The 17255-nt window shown below is 36.7% G+C and overlaps 2 protein-coding genes across 4 annotated transcripts; both read left to right on the forward strand.

Moving 5' to 3' along the window:
- Nucleotides 1-919: 919 nt before the first annotated feature.
- LOC306855332 (WAS/WASL-interacting protein family member 2-like) lies at nt 920-10905 on the forward strand. Of its 3 annotated transcripts, none has more exons than XM_079393942.1 (8): nt 920-1361; nt 4132-4259; nt 5354-5486; nt 5575-5703; nt 6386-7009; nt 7643-7861; nt 9701-9802; nt 9885-10905. In XM_079393942.1, exons 2-8 carry the CDS (start codon nt 4203-4205, stop codon nt 9929-9931), a joined length of 1311 nt encoding a protein of 436 aa, XP_079250068.1. In that variant the 5' UTR covers nt 920-1361; nt 4132-4202; the 3' UTR covers nt 9932-10905. The 3 variants fall into 3 exon arrangements, with proteins under 3 accessions (XP_079250068.1, XP_079250070.1, XP_079250069.1); XM_079393944.1 differs by lacking the exon at nt 920-1361 and adding an exon at nt 3775-3819 and having other exon boundaries at nt 9885-10902; XM_079393943.1 differs by lacking the exon at nt 920-1361 and having other exon boundaries at nt 4125-4259; nt 9885-10902.
- Nucleotides 10906-12438: 1533 nt separating this feature from the next.
- On the forward strand, nt 12439-17112 carry cdc6 (cell division cycle 6 homolog). Its single transcript, XM_079393936.1, has 12 exons — nt 12439-12555; nt 13180-13434; nt 13543-13806; nt 13936-14135; nt 14688-14842; nt 14957-15063; nt 15171-15310; nt 15394-15494; nt 15579-15649; nt 15884-16062; nt 16183-16323; nt 16450-17112. Exons 2-12 carry the CDS (start codon nt 13206-13208, stop codon nt 16537-16539), a joined length of 1677 nt encoding a protein of 558 aa, XP_079250062.1. The 5' UTR covers nt 12439-12555; nt 13180-13205; the 3' UTR covers nt 16540-17112.
- Nucleotides 17113-17255: the final 143 nt, after the last annotated feature.

Below are 17255 nucleotides of genomic sequence, written 5' to 3' on the forward strand. Positions count from 1 at the left end.
TCTCTCCTTCACTGTACATCTTTCACCTGAGATACCAATGGACAATTCAAACTTATATACGTGACGTTAAAAATACTAGTAGGCTAATGTCATGGAAATTCTTTGGTCAAAAAGAGTTAAAACTTATGTATAGGCTTAGATCTAAATGAGCGAAACAGTTTTAAAATTCGTTTCAACCCTGCTGAAAAAAAAACAATAGAACCCTGCCCAAAACACAATAGAAAATGTAATGGATTTAATGGTTATAATGGGAATTGTATTGATTTTAATGGAAACTATAATGGTGTCTACTGGTATGTGATGGATTCTATTGGTGGGATGTTAAATCCTATTGGAAAAATGCCCAACACACACTACAAAAATGAATTTTGTAATGGTTTTACTAGATAAAGCTAATGGTTTATAATGGTATTTTAATGGAAACCATTGGAATTTCTGCGATGGCTTCTATTGTTTTTTTAGCAGGAAAAGCAAAGTGACTTCTAGAAACTTTGTTCAAAATTAATTGTTGAAAATATGGGTAGTACTTTACAATAAGGTGTCATTTGTTAACTAACAATGAACAATACATTAATTACACTATTCATCTTTTTAAATAAAAACTAGTTTGTTCATGTTAGTTCACAGCTATGACTAATGTTAACAAACATAACTTGTGATTTTAATAATCTAGTAAATGCTGAAATTAACATGCTGTGTAGAAGTACCTATTGTTCATGCTAACTAGTAATGAACCTTATTGTAAAGTGTTACCTGATTAGTTTGACTTTATGGTTAATTTGACAAATTATTAGAAACAATTATAAGTTATTAGAAATACCATAAAGTTCCTGCAGTCAGTGTCGTCAAATAAATAAATAAAACACCGAGGTTAGTAACAATACTGTTGAGTTTTGGCAGATGCTTCAATCTGATAACCACTGCAGATTGACGCGAGGGGACGAGGTTAGGTTAGCCGTGTAGATGCAGGTCTTGCTTTCCGGATGCAATCGGATTTTTCGGCCTCCATTTTGCACCGACTCGGTGATTTCCGGGATTTCGTAGGACTGGGTTCGCTAAAGTCCAGTGGTCCACCGCTGGAACAATATCGCTCTCAAACACTGGGCAGCGATGTTAATAGCAACAAGACATCCGGTTTTGTGAATCTTTGCCTGTCGAGCTTTGAACTGTTGGAAAGAGTTGGCAGTAACCAGCCGTCAGTATGACAGCGGGCCAATGTAAGCTTTCTTACGACTAGTCAACCTTCTGGCAACTAACGTTAGTTAGCAGTTTTTTCGGTGGCCAGTCAGACAGCGGATCGTCGGCGAAAGAGCAGCCGGATACTGTTTAACATTAATGTTGTTTGGGACAGGATCTCGCAGGTAAGCTTTGCTAAGAAGTTATCAAGTTGACCTATTTGTTATTTGCTGTTCTTATTGAATACACAAGTGACTTTGCGCAAAGTTGGTGCACATATACTGTTTCGCTGGGGTTGTTTTTATTAATCAGCGAGTCGTTTAGACCGGTTTTGTGAACCGGTTCAACCGATTCATCACAAAGATCCGAGTCAAAAGAACTATTAGGTTACGAATCACCATGAATTGTGTTCACAATGTCGTTATTTCAAAAGTTTTCATACCTGTACGTGCTTGAACCTGTATCACATTTCACGACTCTTCAGGATCTTAGTCTGTGTGCACTCTTTAAGTATTTGTTGACTCAGTTAGTCATGATCATGCTAACCAACACATATACACATCATTATCACAAACTAGTTTGGCTTCTTCCACTATTAATTTCCTTCGTTTTGCTGTAAAATTACTCTCAGCGAAAGAAGTTTTTAATACTTACACATTGGTCTGATATGGCAGCTGTTTATGATACTGAGCATAAATATAATATGCTCCAAATTTATATCTGTATTATGCTTTTAGAGACAAAATCTTTTAGAGGGCCAAACAAAAGTGTACCTTGTGAGTTTCTTCTTTTCTTTTCTTTTTAATGGAACAGTTTTTGAAGCTTTAGACAAAATATTAAACTGTTTTGCAGTATGTTTAATATCTGATATATCAATCTTTTATGACCATAAAAGCTTAATGCATCAGATATGATACATATAGTATAATATTTGGTGCAGTAGTTGATATTTATATTATGATGATTGATGTGTATTTATTACTGCAGACTACTTGCATAAAACGCATATAAATATTAGTTGTAACGCCATATCTCCTAATAATGTCTTGTTAAGATTATATTTTAATGTTTTATGATCGAAGCGCTGTAGGGACAAAACATGTAATGTTATATAGTAATCATAGAGATGTACAAATGAACTTTTCACAAAGTCTGATGTATCATATTTGATAATTTTATATTTTAACCTGATTTTTCTAAAATGATGTATGGATAATCAAGTAAAGTGAAGTTGCTTCAGTCTAGTAAGAGTTAATCTTGAAATATTACTAAGGGCATAAAAGTTATTCTTATGTTTACTTTATTGGATGTTTTTAGAATGATACTAAAAGGCCTTTTACTTGCTAAAAAAGTATAAGCCATCAATCAGACAACAGAAGGCATGAAGAAGATTGTGTGCAACGGCATTTTCAGCAGAGTTTTGATCACGTGGATAATGTATGATACTGATAATGTATCAAATATGATACTGTAGGCTTTATATAGGGTCATCATGAGACATTTACAACTGCCAAGCAAAAATGTACATACGACATCAAGTCTGAACTTTACTGTTGATAATTGTGTGAAATACATCAACTACTTTTTTTTTCCCCCCCCTAGACTTGTCAGTGGCAAAAGTACATTTTCTCACAAAATGATATTGTTTTTGTGGTCTTGATGTGAATCTTGCATTCCAGATCAAATGTGGCTGGCTGACTAAACTCCTTACGTTTTTCACATGTGCTTTAATGCATACCACAAACAGATTCTTGCAACAGTTGGGTGTAATAAACAAGGCCCTTGTCAGATTTGGTAAGGCTGATTAGAGCAGAGATAGTTGTTTGCTTGTTTTGGCCTGTTATGCGACAATGTGAGGAATGGCAGGTTTTTTTTCTGGATAAAATGTTTTGTAGTGCATTCAATACCGTTAAAAGTCATCATTTTCTCGCTGTCAAGTTCGAAATCTTTATGAATTTCTTTCTTTGGCTGAACACCACTGAAGATAGTTTAAATAATGTTGTTTTCTGGTCACCGCTGTAGAAGCCAATGCAGGCCATCAACTCTTCAGTTACCAACATTCTTCAAAATATCTTCTTTTATGTTCAGAAAGAAAGTCACATAGTCCTCCAGGAACAACTGGAGGGTGAGTAAATGATGACAGAAATGTCTTTTTTCACATTGTGTTTCCATTGAGATTTGTTTGCCTCTAAAGGTCACTAGGTTTAAAAGTGGGTTGATGAGTTTCTGTGACAGAGGTGGGTTTATTTCTTTATTGTAGTGTCCCATGTGCTCACGATCACATGTAGATTTCGGGAAACAAATCATATGCCATATTTGTTTTAGAGGTTTGTGTGGTGCCTTTATAGTATTATTTATTAGATATGCTCATACACAAAGCCATGATTAAATATAGCAGCAACAGGCCCGTTTCGATTACAGCATATAATAGCTTGAATGTAATGAAGATGAGCCATTCAGGTCACAAGCATACATGTTTTGTACACGTTTTGCCGTGCTTCACCCATTTTAACGCTCTCTCAATTCCATTAGTCGTTGTGCAGCAGCAGATCCTGCTTAGTGACATTCCGGTTAGTCCTGCTGTAGTTTTGTATCACTACACTTCATCTGTGGACATGTGAGCGAGCACTTCTGCCTGAACTGGTAGGGAAACCTTTTGGAGCACTTCATTGGAAGCAAGGAACTTTAACCTGTCAGTGGGAAAAAAAACGAGGAGTAGGGGTTCTTCGTTTGAGTATTTTTGAAACGTTCTATAATGACTATGTGGAGCTTGCTCTCTGCTGTTGTGTAGTTCCTGGAAGAGTCAGGTAGTTTGGGAGGTACTGTGATGCCACATTGATGACGTTAATCACTAATATGTCACTGTTATGAGTCCATGTTTTAGTTACAACCGTCTTTTGATTTACCTGAAGCTGTGCATGGAAGTCTGATGGCTGTAATTCTTCCACCTCGCAGAGTTTTTGTGAGAACCTCAGACCAAGCGCTGAAGATTGAGTTGATTGTCGACGTCTTCCGTATTTGCCAAGATGCCTATTCCTCCTCCCCCTCCACCTGGACCTCCACCACCCCCCAGCTTTAGCCAGGTCAGTGTAAAGCAAAGAGCAGGTAACCTCACTGACGCGATTTATCCTCCCTGTTGCTTCCTTAGTTCATGTTTCCAACTCCCTTTATTCTTTTTTTGTCAATGACAAATAAAAAAATAAAATTATTTAAACATTCTAGATTAAAGCACATATGCCAAGATTTTAAAAACATTATTTGTATTCAAGTAGGTATCGTATAGCTTTGAAAACTTTTTCAAATGTTTATACATTTTTATCAAATTATATCATTAAGAAATATCATTGTTTTCTATATTTTTCAATGTAATTTTTTGACCAGAAAAGTCAATTATTAATTTAGAAATATAATTTTTTTAGTTTATTTCCCAAAAATATAATTACTATGATATTTGATGTGATATTTTACCCAAAAAAAAAAGTGAATAAAATATCATTAGATTTTGGTTTAAACTGGTTTCATCATATAACTCATTTAGTGGACACATTTTTTATATTATTGAGCATTAAAGCATTTGTTACGTTTTTTGGTAACATTTTACAATAAGGTTCAATAGTTAACATTAGTTAACAACATTAGTAAACATGAACTGAGAATGAATAGTACTTCTACAGCATTTAATAATCTTAGTTAATGTTAATTTCATCATTTACTAGATTATTAAAATCACAAGTTGTGTTTGTTAATATTAGTGACCTAACATGAATAAACAATGAACAACTGTATTTTCATCAATTAACATTAACTAAGATGAATAATGTAATAAATGCATTGTTTATGTTAGTTAATACATTAACTAATGTTAATAAATGTCACATTGTAAAGTGTTACACTTTTTTTAAATAAATAATAATAAAACATTATGTAGTAAAAAAAACAAGATGATGTATTCTTGAAAAAAGTTTTTCATATAATTTTATCATGTTTTAAAAAATATATTCCATGTTTATGCTCCACAAAAAATATATCAAATATCAGAATGAATTTTAATTTCAGAAATTCAGAACAATTTTTTTTTTCTTAAAGAGAAATTAAAGTCAATGAAATGCATTTTTAACGTATTTTTAAATAAATGAATAGATCAGGTTTTTTAACATACAAATGTGTTGATTTTCAGGCAAACACCACACCTCCAAAAATAAGTCGAGATGAAGGTAAAGGAAGAGGAGCTCTGCTTTCAGACATCTGCAAAGGCACCAAACTGAAGAAGACCAGTGGGACCAATGACAGAAGTGCACCTGCCCTTGAAAGTACGTCAACTGTAGTGCACTACTGCTGAAAATACAATTAATGTTTGACTTGACCCAGCTAACCATGCAGTGTTTTTTTTTTTGGCAGAGACTGGAGGTCGAGGTGGCAGTGGTGGAGGTGGTGGAGGTGGCAGTGGTGGAGGTGGAGGTGGTTCTGGGCCAATGGCCATGGGAGGATTGTTCAGTGGAGGAGTGCCTAAACTACGACCAGTCGGAGGTATGTTTCCCTTTCACAGTGGGTAGCGCAATGATGGATTTTCATTAAGGCTACACAATAAAAAGGACTTTTTCACCATTTTTTAAAATTATTTTTTATTAGGGATGCACTGAAATTTTCGACTGAAAATACAATTTTTGATTTTTGGCTGAAAAACAAATCTGTTAAAAATGGTTAAAAATTGAAATAGAAACAATCGGTTAGATTCTGTTGCATAGAACTGAATAAAAATAATATATTGATATTTAATTTTAAATAATTTTCTGTCCAAATATATTGTTTTACTTTCAATAAAAGTGTAGTTATTTTATTGACTTGTATTTTTTTTAATTCTGTAACATTAAAATTATTAGGTCAAATTAAAAAAGTCTTACAAAATTATATAATATTATTTTATAAAATAATAAATAATTATTAAAAAGCATTTTCAGTTTTTCAAGTGCATTCAGAATTTTCATTTCGGTGTAAGCCCTAATTTTTATTTTCTATGAAGATGCGCTACCAAACAAAATCACCGTACTAACTCTAGAATGATTAATTCTTTCCAATTATGAAGTAAATGTGTTTTTTCATATCGCAGCATATATTGCAGGAAAAAATATTGCAATGTCACTTTTCCCCCAATATCGTGCAGCCCTAATTATTATCTCAAACTGTTTAACTGATTAATGTGTCCACACAGACAGCTCTGTAGGACGGTCAGCTTTGCGGCCGCCTGGCTCTCGCCCTGCAGTCCCTCGTGGCGCGAGTCATTCTGAACCGGACAGCTCCGGTCGTGGTGATGGAGGCCGCTCCCCACCTCCAGAACAGCCACGAAGTCAACGTCCCTTCGTGCCAGACATCTCCAAACAGTCTGCTGCCAGCAGCTCCTCAAGACCCACCAACTCCGCTCCGCCTCCACCCCCGCCATTCAATCGCGGTGGTAACCGCGGACCCTCCTCAGCCCAACAGAGTTCTGGGGCACACAGTCGTGAGAAACCCCTTCCACCACCGCCTGTAAGCAAGGGGCCTCCACCGCCGCCATCTTCTGCTCGGGATGGGCATCCTAGACATCCCCCTCTTTCATCTCGCTCCTCTTCATCCTCCTCCCCTTCCTCAAACGCACCTCCTCCTCCTCCTCCTTATCGTCAGCCGACTAATGCTGCAAACGGTGACCCGGCCCCTGAGTTGCCACAGAGGCGAAACTCGCTGAACAAGAGAAGCCATGGCAATGCTAACGTCCGTAGCCAGGCTCCTCCTCCACCCCCTGCCCAGCAGAACAGACGCCCCCCGCCGCCATCACGAGATCCAGTGGTGCGCAGCACAGGTAAAACTCGAACTGAAAATTCTCACTATAGACTGTTGTTTACCAACATACTGATTGTTCAGTTGACAAAAAAATCTTTCAGTAGTCAAAAGCTCCATAAAACAGTTCTGAAAGTTGTGAGCTGTGAAAATCGCATGATCTAGGACTGTTAGGACAGCGCATGTTAAGCATGTAGGTCTATTCATCACAGCCTCAGTTTCATCTGCATTGAATTCAACATGGCATCTAACCTGACTAAAGTCTATAGAGTGCATTAGTGCCTGCCCATTTTTTTCGAAGGCCTTGTTTCCTGAAGTATTTTTCCCATAAGGTTTGTTAAAGAGTTATAAGCCATGAACCAAACCAACCAGCTACAAGGTGTATCACATCAAACATATTTGAAAATTTGACAAAAAGGCTGTGTACTTGAAGGCTTTAAGAAGGGAATGTCAAATTTTCTCAAGCATTGCCAATGTCATAATCAAAATTAAAACAATAAATAAATTGAAAAATTAAACTACCCAATTACCAAAACTGAATTGCTTAACAAATAGGTTTTAAATGGAAAAATAACTAAATTTTAATGAACTGTTCCTTGAAATCAAGGGTTTTCAAGTAAATGTAGATCTCATTTAAAATGAAGTGTTCATTCAGCTCCTCAGGTTCCTCCTTCTGCAGTTCGTAATGGGGTTCGGGAAACACCACCCCCTCCGCCTCCTTATCGCAGCGGGCCACAAACGTCTTCTGAACCCCCTAGTCGAGGGAAGCCCCCTCCTCTGTCCTCTGCTGGACGTCAGCATTCAGGACATGCACCTCCTCCTCCTCCACCTCTCCGCAATGGACATACGTCATCTGCCCCCAGGTCCTTTGTTGGTGAGTTCCATCAGATGATGCAGTCTTTTTTGGAACATCAGTTCAGTTCATTCTCTTAGTTGCTAATTTGTTTGTTCGTGGGAAGTTCCCGTAGATCAGAACTTTGATTTCCGGAGTGGATCTGTAGTCTACTGTGCATCAGCACATGAAAATAACCCTGAAGTCAAATGAGCTCTCAGTAATTCAAATGCAGCCCACTTATTTCCTCATTAGACACGTCAACAAAGCCTTCTCAGAATGCGGAGATAAGTAGTTAAGTACTCATGACCTGTTAGTGATCATTAATTACAAAAAAACAGGTTTCTTTATGTATTTCATACAGATTTCTCAAACTCTTGGGGATTTGTGACGGTTCATGTCTTACTAAAATGATCAAAATGTCAAATTAAAATAAATAGAGCTGCAAAATTGAAATGATTATATAGTTTAAAATGATTATGAAGTCACAAAAGGCTGTATTTTAGTCTGTTGCATTTGTGTTTTTCTGAGTTCATTTACATGTGAGCAGCTCATGATCCAGTTTAGTGTCTCGTGCGGCTCGGTTCACACTCCCAAACACAAACTCCATCTCTGAATGATGCTTATAATGTGCATTTAGGAAATTGAAATTGCAATATATGACAAAATAATTACAATATATGTTTTGACCAAACCATGCAGGCCTCTACTGGGAATAAATAATAAAAAATAAATAAAAACCATCAAAATAAAATTATTTTATTTGTTTACCTGCATGCCATGTGACAATAAAGCAACATCAGAAACCCCTGAACATCCAAATGTGTTGGTAAATACTGAAATATTAACTTGTGTTTTGTCAGAAGGATTCAGCTGGGATAAAAGCTTTGGAATCCGTGGCCCAGAGAATGTAGCTAAAGAAATATCAGCTTTTTGATTCTGTTTAATAGTTCAGTATTTAACAGGTTGGATTTATTTTTCATAAATAATTTTGACCAAACAACTACTGTGTCCAGTTGCTTTTAAAATGTTTAATTCAAGAAGTAAAACACAAAAAAAATCTCGCTTAAGATAATCAAGTTATGTTTGCTATACTATTTCACTATAAACACCAAAATTACTTTTATTAAACTAAACTAAGCAAGCACATTAAAATCAAATACAGTATTCACAATAGGCCTGAGGAAGTCTCTTACACTCACCAAGGCTGGAGTAAAAACCATAATACTGTGAAATATTATTACAATTAAAAATAGCTGTTTTCCATTTTAATATATTTTAAAAACTCATTTATTCATGTGATTCAAAGCTGAATTTTCAACATCATTACTGCAGTCTTCAGATGAACACGTGATCCTTCAGAAATCATTCTAATATGCTGCTAACAGCATTTTTTGTAAAATAAAATGTCTTTAACTGAATACAAGTAATTAATTTTGTTCCTTTACTTAACCCGAACTTTTAAATGGCTGTTTTTATCACAGTTTCCATAAAATATTAAGTTTTTTTTTATAATAATAAATTACATTTGATAATTTATTTAAATAAAGAACAGTTATTTTAATTTAAAATTACAACGTTTTAACAAATAAATGTAGCGTTCTATACTTTTTTCAGTGTACATTGTGAATACTGAATGTATTGCTTTGAATTTTTAAAGAAGACTGGAATAGATGGATTATAATTATTTTTCAAATGATCATAAGTTTCATATGATGAACTAGCAAAAACATTTATGAACAGCCACATACTAAATTAAATGAATGTGCTCATCTTGACATGGCAGTTTAACATCAGCATATGCAAAGCTACTTCTCCACTAGGTAGTGCATCAAATAGATAATTTTTTCTATTTATAAAATGTTTGATGTCTCTTCTCAGATGATTTTGAGTCCAAGTACGACTTCCACCCTATAGAGGACCTTCCCCCGCCTGAAGAATACAGACCCTTCCCAAAGATCTACCCCAGCCAAAGCAACAAGGGTAAATACCTTACTTTTAACTTTGACCTATCATTCCTCCATAGAGATAAATGCATTTCCTCATGTCCTCTTTATCTCTCCAGTTTTAGTGAGAGGTGCTCCTCCACTGCCTCCTGTTGGAGGGAAGTGAACACTGTTCAGGGAAGAGAGGACCAAGAAGAGATAACACATAAATGTGTACATGCATATACAGTATATATTTATGTGTGTTTGCATCTACAAATGCATCAAATAACATCTTTCTTAGGACAACACTATAAACACCTACATGATCTCTGATCCAAACCACTCCAGAATGCTGTACCTCTAGACCTGAAAACACTGTGCAATATTCCTGTGTTGCCTAGAAATGCACCTTTTTAATGACAGTGGCACAGCAAAACTCCAGTTCATATGAAGCTAGATGTGTACATTCCACCTGTTTCTTACAGCAACCAAAGTTTTAATTCAATGAGAAAATGTGTAGCACTTGTGGATTATTGATGACTATGCATATCAGACACAAAGTCTGTATTTCTCTGGACAATCATGTCATTTTATGCATTTTTATTCTTATTTTTTTCTTTCCAAATCAGTCACTACAAAGGCCACAAAATACGACAGCCAATATGGTCACATAGAGCCGATTTAAAAAAAAAAAAATCAGCTCCATGCTGAATTTAAACTACGTTTTACTGATCAAATATACACTAAGTGCCATCGAGATCTGTGTTTTTTTTTTTTTTCATCTGCACACTTTCTCCTGCTGGGTACCAATGTTTCTGGGTCATTTACACATTGCTTTTCATCATTAGTGTTTTAAACCTAAACTGAATTTCAGGAAATAAATTTTAAATGATTTTGTACAAAACACTACAAGTTTTCTAATGGGCGTATTTTAATTTTTTGACATTGTATTATATGTTATAAAGTGACCAAGTATGTTAATAATGTTCAGGCACTTCTGGCCATTAATATAGAAGCTATTAATTGGGATTTGGTGACCAATCAGTCTGACTTGTAAATTGTTATTTTATCTCTTTCTGAATGTGTTAAAATATGTGTCAACATAATTCTCAAATAAAAGATGGGAATGGGAATTAATGCTCTTTGCGATAATGGTATAATATAAATGTGTTGATCTTTGTTAATACACTTTGCTTTAATTAGTCTTTTACATTAACACAACATATTTAGCCACTCCATGTCATGATTAACCAGTTAGACTGAGGTCATACTGATGATACACACACACACACACACACACACACAGAACAACTCAGGGTTATTGTCTATATAGATTAATCTTGGAAGAAATTTGCCTTCAGATTTCTTTAAATGTCACAACAGACAAACAACATTAGAAAACATATGAAAAGGTTCTTGTCACCATTTTTAAACACTCTTAACATAAAATATGAAACGAGATATCCTGTAAATGTATGTATTTTGAGCCAAATCAAACAGAATCACAGTCAAAAAGGTACAGCTGATTACATAATTATACAGGGCCATAGTCTTAAAAGAATCAAGGCTCAAGCCCCTGCCCTTTTTAAAAATTATTTAAAAGTTTTAATTTTCAGCATCATTTCTCCAGTCTTCAGTGCATGATCCTTCAAGAAATCATTCTAATATGCTGATTTATTATCAATATTGGAAACAGTTGTGCTACTTTTTATTTATTTATTTGTTTATTGTTATTATTTATTTTTTTATAACCTGTGATACTTTTTTGGGGTTCGTTGATAAGAACAGTATTTATTCAAAATAGAGATGTCTTCTAACAATATCAATCTTTACTATCACTGTTTCTATCAATTTAGCAAATCTTTGCTGAATGAAAACTAATTTCTTTAAAAAAATATATAAACTGACCTCAAGCTTTTCACCATATATTGTAACAAAAGTTCTATTTTTAAATAAATGCTGTGCTTTTTACATTTTTATATTAATCAAAGAATCCTAAAAAAAATTATCACAGGTTTCCAACATTGATGATAAATTAGAATTGCATAAAATGTAAAGTATATTAAAAATTCGACCAAATAAATGCAGGCTTGATAATCATAAATGACTTATTGCAAAAATATAAAATAGTAATGTATTCAGACTTTTGACGTACAATTTTTATTTATTAATTTTTTACATTGCCCCTATTTTACATTTAAGCCCCTGCCCCTGAGGGCACGTCCCTGATAAAAACAATACAAAAATGGCCATAAAATTACCAAAATCTTTCAATAAATAAGCGCTTATAATAATAGTATGTCACAGATCAGGAAATCTAGAAACTAATGTATTCAGAATATAACAGCGAGTGTCTTTGAGTGTGTGCGAGGCAGAAATGAGCCTGACAATGTGGTAATCTGGTTTACACCAGGAAGATTCAAATAAAAATGTCAAGAGTGGATATTGATGGTAGAACACCTTCCTTCAATTTATGCAACAAACCTGCAGTTAAGTGGGTTAAACGTTGTTAATATTTCCCGGGAAATTCTTTCCGCCAAAATACAGACAAAGAATTACCCGCCTTTACAGTCAAGTCAAAGGGGGAAGGGACTAAGAATCCTATTGGTTCCTTAAAAACAAAAGGAACTCTGACAGCCAATGAAATACGTTTTCATGAGGTTACGTCACACGCCAGCGCGTCAGCTGTTTAGAGGAGGACTTTACGAGCACATTTGGCGCTAGTTTGGCGGTGAGAGGAGCGGACTCAGAGAGATCTGCAACTGGTGATAATTACAACGATTGTCAACACAATTCAGCTTTTATCAGGTAAGACATTAAATATATTAATTCTGTCGTTTTTAAAAGATTGTTGTGTAGTGTTTTTTAAAAGAAAGGATTCGTTTTATTGAGTGTTGTTCAGCGTGTGAACAAACAGCTTGGCGCCAAATGACCCACAGCAGGAACTGCTCACTTTTAATTTACAGTATTTACAAATAGACATGAACAAGTGTTTCTGCAACAAATAAATGGGTTTATTTAATGGAATTATTTTTGAATATTATCTTTGACGGGAAACATAAACAGAATAAGCGATCACAAAGTGCCTGTAGGTTCAGACGGCCAGAATGGAACTGAATACATAACTTGTGATCTTTGATCTGTGTGATTATGCACGAAATGGCCACAAACGATCGCTTTTGTTGTAAGACTTGATGAGATTATACAACAACCAACCCCCAACAGGTTTTAGGCTAGTATGGCTTTGTTAATGACTCTCACCTCAAATACTACACTTACTTGCTACATTCTTGATGGGTTATCTCAGTTTGCTCCTCAAGCTACTGATGTAATTAAATCACATAAGTAGATCTGACACAGAATATATTGCATTGTGCTTTGGAGGTAATTGATTTACAGTAAACTAAGTCATCTCTGTGCTTTTCCTTTCAGATCTGCTTCCTGGTTTTAAACTAAAAATGCCCAGCACTCGCTCACAGAATCAGCCCACCCTTCAGTTCCCCCGAAGAAAGTCTTCCAGATTGGGTTCTCGACCTAAAAGCTCCTCTGAAAATGCAGTGGACGTCCAGACCACCCCTCTGTCCCCTAGAAAGTCAAGCGTGGAAAGACAAATGTCTCCCAAGAACTCTGTGTTGAAAAACGCCTCTTTGTCTGAGAGGCTGCCCTTGAGCCCCCGCAAACGTACAGGTGTGTAAATCATCACTTTTAAATGCCCATCACTGTTGCTGTGCATATGTGGCATGGTTTGAATCTTTTATTGACAGTGCTCTTGGTTTTCCCATGTTTGTTTTTCAGGTGACGAGAATGGCTGTAACCTCCCGGCCTCTATGCTTGGCTCTCCTCCTAAGCAGCGCTGCGCTCCTCTGTGCTCCCCTCGTAAGCTGTCCTTCAATGAGAACACACCGGTCTTCTCCTCACCTCCACGTCCCACACCGTCCACACCCAAAATTCCCCTGTCTCCTATTTCACGTCCATCGCGGCTGCAAGAGACCCCCTGCTCAAACCCGATCCCCCGTACAGAGGGAAAGCTCCCTGTTACTCGACTCTTTCCTGTGAAAAGTACGTTTTGTTCAGTGTCTGTTAGCTAATTTACGTAGATGTATTAAAACTGGTCTCACACATTGATCAGTTGCTGACATTTAATAAGCAATCTGCATCTTTATTATGGTCTTTTTTTTTCTTCTGCAGAATCGGGTTATCAGAGTGTAAAGCAGGCTCTTCACACCGCAGTACCTGAACGTCTTCTCTCTCGTGAGGCAGAGAGAGCTGCCATCGTCTCCTTCCTGGAGAACCATGTGGTGGCGGAGAAACCCTCCAGCCTCTATATTTCTGGTGCTCCCGGCACAGGCAAGACCGCCTGTCTGAACTGTGTCCTCCAGGAACAAAAGGTGAGCTCGAGAGGAAAAATGGGGGTCTGAAAATCTAAAATCAAACAGCACTACTGTTTAAAATCGAGGTCAAGAAAGATCCATTAAAATAGTTTATAATGTAACAGATCTATTTTCTTAAAATGCTATTCTTGGGAGGTTTCTAATTTGCTTCAAAACATTCCTCAAAAATATTAAACATCACTGCTGTTTTCGGCATTGATAATGTTTCTTGAGCAGCAAATCAGCATATTAGAATGATTTCTGAAAGATCATGTAACACTGAATACTGGAGTAATGATGCTGAAAATGCAGCTTTGCATCACAAGAAATAAAAATGTAATTTTAATATTTTACTGTATTTACGATCAAATCAATGCAGTTTTTTGGAGACTATAAGACACTTTTTTTCAGAAAATGTAAAAAAAAATCTTTCTGACCATAAACTTTTGAATGGCCGTGAATATCAGCCTTTACTTTTAAAATCTGGCATGCAAGATTGTTACATGAACTTAAAATGAGATTATACATAAACAACCGTGCTTATGGTCATCTGTCTTCTCTCGTTTCCAGGCTCTGTTGAAAGGTGTTCAGACTGTGGTCATCAACTGTATGAATCTGCGTAGCTCACATGCCATCTTTCCATTGCTGGGAGAGAGACTGGGGGTTCCAAAGGGCAACAGCGAGGGTCGGCTGGAGAAACTTCTGACCAGCTCGGGGCCCACTGTGTAAGTCAGCTCGTGCTAATTTGCATGAACCTTTTCAGGTTTTTAGCTCATTATGTACTGTGAGCGAGGTCAGATTTGGTTTAGCTCTTACTATGGTGTTTTTGTGTGCAACAGCCTGTTGGTTCTCGACGAGATGGACCAGTTGGACAGCAAGTCTCAGGAGGTTCTCTACACGATCTTTGAGTGGCCTTACCTGCCCAACTCTCGTGTTTGTCTCATTGGTAAGATAGTCATGCACTTATCTCCCCAAATTTGTGAGCTCGGTTTCTGTTAACTATCTTCTATACAAAGAGGGTCGTCTGCTTACCGGTGAACTTTAACCCTTTAGGTATTGCTAACGCATTGGACCTGACGGACCGTATTCTGCCTAGACTACAGGCCAAACCACACTGCCGACCCAAACTCCTCCACTTTCCTCCCTACAGTCGTGAGGAGCTTAATGCAATCGTTCAAGACCGCCTCACACAAGTATGCCTACTTCTATATGTCCTGTTATTCATACTTCTCCTGTTCGGAGGTAATAATACACTGGCGTATTCGTGTGCGTTCAGGTATCAGGTGAAGGTGTTTTGGACGCAGCAGCAGTTCAGTTCTGTGCCAGAAAAGTTTCAGCTGTGTCAGGAGATGCCCGCAAAGTGCTCGACATATGCAGGTAAGAGAAGCAGTTTCAACTGCTAAAACAAGTGTGACCGTTAGCTTTGTGAGGTTCTCACATGTGTGTGTGTCTATCCATCAGGAGGGCTGTGGAGATTGTGGAATCGGATGACAGGTCTAAAATAGCATCTGAACCTGCAGCCAGCGCTAAAGGTAGGAATTACTCTACCATATATTCCAGAAAATAAGATGCACTGGGTCAAAATTGCATTTGAGAGTGTAAAAAAAAAAAGCTGCATCGGTGTATATATGTCATTTAATATTAGCATCAGGGTCTCTGCTGGTCTTAAAAAGGTCATGCAGCATCTCCTGTTGTGGCTAGTTCTCGATTACCAATTCAATATTATATAGAGAAAAAGAAACGAGGGATTTGTCTCTACTTTCTAGTTGCAGTGTCACGGGTGAGCGTTCCTCAGGTGGCGCGGGTTTTATCAGAGGTGTATGGTGACCGTATGGCATCCAGCAGCGGGGACAGCGAGAGCTTTCCTTTGCAGCAGAAGCTTCTGATCTGCTGTCTGCTTCTTATCGTACGTAATGGCAAGAGCAAAGAGGTCCAGTTGGGCAAGGTGAGGCAAAATTTGATCGTCTCATGTCTTTAACATGAAACTTGTTTCTAAACCCTTTAACTTAAGTGTTCTGAATACATTGTCATTCTGGGGCTGATAACCCTGTTTGTGTTCCTGCAGCTGTGTGAAGTGTACAGTAAGCTGTGTAAGCAGAGGCAGGTGGGCGGTGTCGGACAAACCGAGTGTCTGTGTCTCTGCAGTCTGCTGGAGAGCAGAGGAATCTTCACACTCAAAAAAGCCAAGGAGGCTCGACTGACTAAAGTAAGAGCAGTTATGAATTATCAATAGTATAATAAAATGTAGTACACTCGGGTCTTAAGATTTTTGTTGAATTAGTATCTTAATTCACTAAAGCTTAATGAGGCGTCAATGTTTTCTCTTTCCTAGATCTCCCTAAAGATTGAAGAGCGAGACGTGGAGAATGCATTGAAGGATCGAACTCTCCTTGGTAGCATATTAGCAGCTGGTCTGCCATAAATTACATCAGATTTTAAGTCCTTTTTTGTTTTTTACTAATTTTACTTCTCATTTGTCAATATTTTATAATACTTTGTGAAAGTCTTGTATAAAATGAGATGTGCTATTTCAAAGAGCGATGATTTGATCCAAAAGGGTTGATTTCTCCATTGCTTGTCAAACATTTGGCCTGCCTTTTAAGTGCAGGGTTGCTTTTTTTTTTTTTTTTTTTTTTAAATGTATTCTTAAATGAGCATAAATTCTTCTGTTTCAAAACGGTAGACATGGCCTTCTATTTAATTTTGTACATCAGCTCTGTAATGGTTTTGGGGGGGATTTACACTTTTAATAAAGCAGAATGTACAGAATGTAATTTCGCTTCTGAGTTACTCATTTAATTATATCTCTAAAAATCAAACATGTTTTTTAAGTATGGCACAATTTAAAACAATCCAGTCAAAGTTTTCCACTTGCCTCTTGTATTGAAGTAGGTGCATTAAATCTACTTGTTACTACTAAAAATTTCACTTGTGTGTTGACCAACTATGTGGTTTTACACAAACCACAAGCCAAAAATAAAGGCCGTCCTAAATGTAGATGGGTTGGTTTCTTCTTAGGAAAAGATAGGGAGAAATTTAGCTTTACGTCACTTACTCACCAGTGAATCCTCTGTGGTGAATGGGTGCCGTCAGAATGAGAGCTGCTAAAATCATCACAGTAATCCACACCAGTCCATC

This window comes from Barbus barbus (assembly GCF_936440315.1).
Source record: "Barbus barbus genome assembly, chromosome: 35".
Lineage (NCBI taxonomy): Eukaryota > Metazoa > Chordata > Actinopteri > Cypriniformes > Cyprinidae > Barbus > Barbus barbus.

Excerpts from the sequence above, each read along its gene's own strand:
- cdc6 (XM_079393936.1), top strand. The coding sequence starts at position 13,206 with ATGCCCAGCACTCGCTCACAGAATCAGCCCACCCTTCAGTTCCCCCGA. Across the intron at positions 14,843-14,956 it reads ACCAGCTCGGGGCCCACTGT|CCTGTTGGTTCTCGACGAGA; the intron begins GTAAGTCAGCTC and ends TGTGTGCAACAG. Across the intron at positions 15,650-15,883 it reads ACCTGCAGCCAGCGCTAAAG|TTGCAGTGTCACGGGTGAGC; the intron begins GTAGGAATTACT and ends TCTACTTTCTAG.
- LOC306855332 (XM_079393942.1), top strand. The coding sequence starts at position 4,203 with ATGCCTATTCCTCCTCCCCCTCCACCTGGACCTCCACCACCCCCCAGC. Across the intron at positions 4,260-5,353 it reads CACCCCCCAGCTTTAGCCAG|GCAAACACCACACCTCCAAA; the intron begins GTCAGTGTAAAG and ends GTTGATTTTCAG. Across the intron at positions 7,862-9,700 it reads TGCCCCCAGGTCCTTTGTTG|ATGATTTTGAGTCCAAGTAC; the intron begins GTGAGTTCCATC and ends GTCTCTTCTCAG.